The sequence below is a fragment of the Nilaparvata lugens genome, unplaced genomic scaffold (genome assembly GCF_014356525.2).
Source record: "Nilaparvata lugens isolate BPH unplaced genomic scaffold, ASM1435652v1 scaffold5607, whole genome shotgun sequence".
Classification (NCBI taxonomy): domain Eukaryota; kingdom Metazoa; phylum Arthropoda; class Insecta; order Hemiptera; family Delphacidae; genus Nilaparvata; species Nilaparvata lugens.
In genome coordinates, this window is record NW_024091412.1 from 1 (window position 1) to 4917 (window position 4917).

Below are 4917 nucleotides of genomic sequence, written 5' to 3' on the forward strand. Positions count from 1 at the left end.
AAGAAGAAGAAGTAGGAGGATAGAAGAAGAGAATAAGATGAAGAAGAAGAAGATTGGGAAGCAGAAGGAGAAGTGAGAGAAACAGAGGAAAAGAATGAGAGGATTGAGGAAAAGAGCGAGGGAAGAAGGAGGAAAAGATGCAGAAGAAGAGGAGAAGAAGGAGGAGGAAGAGGAGGAGGAGGAGGAGGAGGAGAAGGAGGATCAGGGGGAGGAGTACTAGGAGGAGGAGGACGAGGAGGAGGAGGAGAAGGATGAGGACGATGAGGAGAAGGTGGAGGAGAAGAAGAAGAAGAAGAAGAAGAAGAAGGAGAAGTAGAAGAAGAAGAAGAATAAGAAGAGAGGAAGAAGAAGAAGAATAAGAATAAGAAGAGAGGTAGAAGAAGAAGAAGAAGAAGAAGTAGTAGTAGGAGAGACAGAGGAAAAGCATGAGTGGGTGGAGAAGAAGAGGGAGGGAAGAAGGAGGGGAAGACGCAGAAGAAGAGGTGAAGAAGGAGGAGGAAGAGGAGCGAGGAGGAGAAGGAGATGAAAAAATGGAAGCAGAAGAGTGGAAGAAAAGGAGGAGATGAAGATAGGAAATAAAAGATGGATAGGAAGGAGGAAAAGATGAAGAGAAAGAATGAAAAGAAGAAGAAGAGAGAGGAGAAGGGAACAAAGAAGAAAATGGAGAAAGAAGGGAAAGAGAGGAGAAGGATAAAAGAAGAAAAGGAAGAAAGGAAGAAAAGAGAGAAGAAAGAAACAAAGAAGAAAAGGAAGGAAGAGAAAATATAGACGAAGAAAAACCAGAAGGAGAAAAAGGATGTAAAGAGTATGAAAATGAAGAAGAAGGAGGAAAGAGGAGGACAAGGGGAAGGAAAAGCAGGAGAGGAGGATGAGGAGAAGGAGAAGGATGAGATGGAAGAGCCAGAAGAAGTGTAGGAGAAAGAAGAAGTGGCAGAAGAAGACGAAATAGTATATTTCGCACCTAGAGCAGAAAATGATATTTTTCCGGCTCGAAATCGGGTTTCAAGTCCGAGGCCGTAGGCCGAGGACTAGAAAAGATTGAGAGCCTGAAAAACATTTTTGCCTGTGGTGCGAACGATATTTTTCGCTACACTACAGGTATTGCTGACAAAATAAATAAAGAATACAAAATAATGAATACTTGTAGTTATCGTACCTATCTCTTGATTCTAGTGGTAGAAGATTTGCAGTCAGGATTTTAGATTCTTTTAAAATTTCACTTGGAATATCACAGGCGTAGTCATCTTCAAGCATTTTTGAAAATTTGGAATGCGATCAACAATAAATAATTGAATAAAACTGGTTGCGAAGCGAATTAGTTTGATTCGAAACTCGAACTGAAATCATGGCGACTTTAGCTGATGATGAAAGTGGACACTCACCCGATCTAGCGGATGACTTATTAACTACTTCCATGAGCGGCTGGAAAGAGACAACTTTCTGGCCAAGACCGGAAAAGAAACCCTTTTCTGACGTCAGACGAGAGTCGTCTGCAAACAAGGTCTTTCAGATCTACGTAGGGACTGGAAAACAGCTGCTTTCTGTGCAGTGTGGCGAAAACAATTAAGTAAGTTGATAAAGTATAATGATAAGGAAGAGGAAAAGTATGAGGAGAATAATGAGAGGAGAAGAAGGAGATTAAGAAAAAGAGAGAAAGGAGAAGTTGGAGGTGATGGAGAGAAGAGTGGAGATGAAGGAGCAGGAGACGCACGATGAGAAAGAGAGGGAGGAGGATGGAGAGGGAGAGAAGAAGAAGAAGAAGAAGAAGAGGAGGAGGAAGAAGAAGAAGAAGAAGAAGAAGAAGAAGAAGAAGAGGAAGAAGAAGAGACGACGGAGAAGAAGAAGAAGGAAATAAAAAAGAATGTGAAGAGCAATGAAAGAGCAGAGAACTCGAGAACTCGCTTGGTCAGTTGAATGATCGTAACAAATCATTAGCGAAGCAGTGTTTTTCCACACCCATGTCTGATGATATCAACAAACCCAACTCCCTCAAATTGTGGATCAGAAAAATGTTTTCTTCCTGTTTTTTTTTCCTTGTTTCGTGTAGCCTACCACTCCTGGAAAGAAAACTTGAACGGTCCGAACGAAAAGTGAAAAAGAGTCAGAAAGATTGATGAAATATGGAACGATGTAGGTATAGTGACGCCCACGTTATAATGGCAGTGTTTGATTAGCAATGGTATTGCTCTCCTTGTCTATCACTCAACAAAGCGGATAGGGCTATCTCTTTCTCGCTTTGCTCTGTTGCCAGATCGTCTTTTAACAGTTTAGAATTATTAATTAATTACGAAAATATTTATACCCTTACCCTTACTTTGATATAGACTCATGTATGTCGGCTTGATCCTGTTTTTGTGAGGGCCTGGCATAATTCGCTGAATTTAAATCCAATTCAATCATTATAAATTCATATATTCATATGTAAATTCATTATGAAATTATTGAAAAATATAATATATTGCTTATTAAAATATAATTGATTATTTTAAATGAGAATGAACAGTTAATATTAAATCAATAAACCTGTATCAGCTACCGTCTATAGAAAGCCTTGAGAAGACAGAGAATCGGCAACGTTGTTCTCCTATCTTTCTCCACAGCCATTATAACGTGGACCTCATTATACACAGAATGAGATTGTGATACAGTGAATTCAATAGGTAACTGATACTAAGACAAATCTACAGTTGATTTTTCTTTGTTCAGACCTATTCAAGGAAACAAAAAACGAATGAATCTAATTTGACTGATAGTCAATCTATCTAATTACAAAAAAGTTATGAAAAACTGCATTGGAGAAATAAATAAACATAATAACATTAGTTACAATCAACTTTTTTATTCAAGGTAACCAAAAAACAACAAGTTTGGATCGTTCTATCAAGAATTCACTTCATAATAATTTTCTTGTTAATTTATGTTGGTAATGGAATTTTTCTACCAGTTTCAGTTCCAGAAATTAAGATAGTCTATGATGTTTAAGATGGTTTGATTTCAAAACAGCAAATTAAGAAGTTCATTATTGTCTCAAACCAGATTACTTTCATTTTTCAAGTTTTGATTTTGTTCCTAAATGATTTCTGAAAATAATAATATGGATACTGTACTCTACTTTTCAAATTGATTTTGTTGAACATCAAAAAATGTTTACTTGAAATGTCATTATTAGGATGCTCTTTTGATATACCGTAGTGAAACTCAAAAAAAAACTTTCACTTCAAAAATATAATTTGAATACGGTACTCTACTTTTCAAATTAATTTTGTTAAACTTGATAAAATGTTCACTTGATATCTCATTATTTGGATGCTCTTTTGATATACCGTAGTGAAACTCGAGAAAAACTTTCACTTCAAGAATATAATTTGAATACGGTACTCTACTTTTCAAATTAATTTTGTTCAACTTGATAAAATGTTCACTTGAAATCTCATTATTAGCTCTTTTGATAAACCGTAGTGGAACTAAAAAAAACTTTCTCTTCAAAAATATAATTTGAATACGGTAATCTACTTTTCAAATTAATTTTGTTAAACTTGATAAATTGTTCACTTGGAATCTCATTATTAGGATGCTCTTTTGATATGTATGTATACCTTAGTGAAACTAAAAAAAAAACTTTCACTTCAAGAATATAATTTGAATACGGTACTTTTCTTTTCAAATTAATTTTGTAAAACTTGATAAAATGTTCACTTGGAATCTCATTATTAGGATGCTCTTTTGATATACCGTAGTGAAATTCGAGAAAAAACTTCCACTTTAAGAATATAATTTGAATACGGTACTCTACTTTTCAAATTAATTTAGTTAAACTTCAAAAAATGTTACTTGAAACCTCATTATTGGGATGCTCTTTTAATATATCGTAGTGAAACTCGAGGAAAAACTTTCACTTCAAGAATATCATTTGAATACGGTACTCTTCTTTTCAAATTAATTTTGTTACACTTGATAAATTGTTCACTTGGTATCTCATTATTAGGATGCTATTCTGATATAACGTAGTGAAACTCAAAAAAAACTTCCACTTGAAAATATAATTTGAATACGGTAATCTACTTTTCAAATTAATTTTTTTAAACTTGATAAAATGTTCACTTGAAATCTCATTATCAGGATGCTCTTTTGATATATCGTAGTGGATCTAAAAATAAAACAAAACTTTCTCTTCAAAACTCAGTGTTTACAAAGCAACAAAACATCAGTCTCATAAGATTGTGGAGCTTAACCAGAGTTTTCACTCCAAAACTCAGTGAAAATCATCAACACTCTCCAAATACAATTCAGGCTTATCATAGCCCAACTGTTCAGGTGTATCAATCCCCAGCTCAAGCAAGGTAGGCCGTATCTCCTGCAAAATATACGGATAAAATAACCGCAAGTTTCGGACCACATTTAAACTTGACCGCTTCCAAAAACCGCACCGCCAGGGAGTAATCGCTGACGCGTCGGCAAGCCTTTAAAACTGCGCAGATAATCCGCGGATCTGGAACACAGTCGTAGCTTACCAGATTGTTAATACCTTGGCGCACCTCCCAACCGTCAATGTCGGGTTTGTTGAAGTAGGTTTCAAAACGACAGTCGAAATCTTCATCACTTTCGGCGTGAGATGAATAGGACTTGGACACTCCAGGTTGGTTTGGGAATGCCTTCATAGTTACTCCAGGTTGCCTTCATGAGAGTCGAGTAGGTTTTCAAAGCTGTTACTTGAGTTTGGTTCAAGTGTGCCATCACAGTTACTTGAGGTTGCTGTTCAGTAGAAAGATAGGCTTGTTTTCTGATGGACAGTTTGTTTGTCAAAAGTTTTGTTGAGGGTAAAAGCATTGACAGAGTCGAGTAGTTCTTGACAGTTACTTGAGGTTGATTCAAGTATGCCATCACAGTTACTTGAGGTTGCAGTTTAGTAGACAGAAA

The 4917-nt window shown here is 36.1% G+C and overlaps 1 protein-coding gene across 1 annotated transcript; it reads right to left on the minus strand.

Moving 5' to 3' along the window:
• Positions 1-4206: 4206 nt before the first annotated feature.
• On the minus strand, positions 4207-4694 carry LOC120356043 (cytochrome c oxidase subunit 5A, mitochondrial-like). The gene is given in 2 exon segments (XM_039444828.1): positions 4207-4372; positions 4374-4694. Coding segments are annotated over 2 exon segments (405 nt in total). The 5' UTR covers positions 4659-4694; the 3' UTR covers positions 4207-4252.
• Positions 4695-4917: the final 223 nt, after the last annotated feature.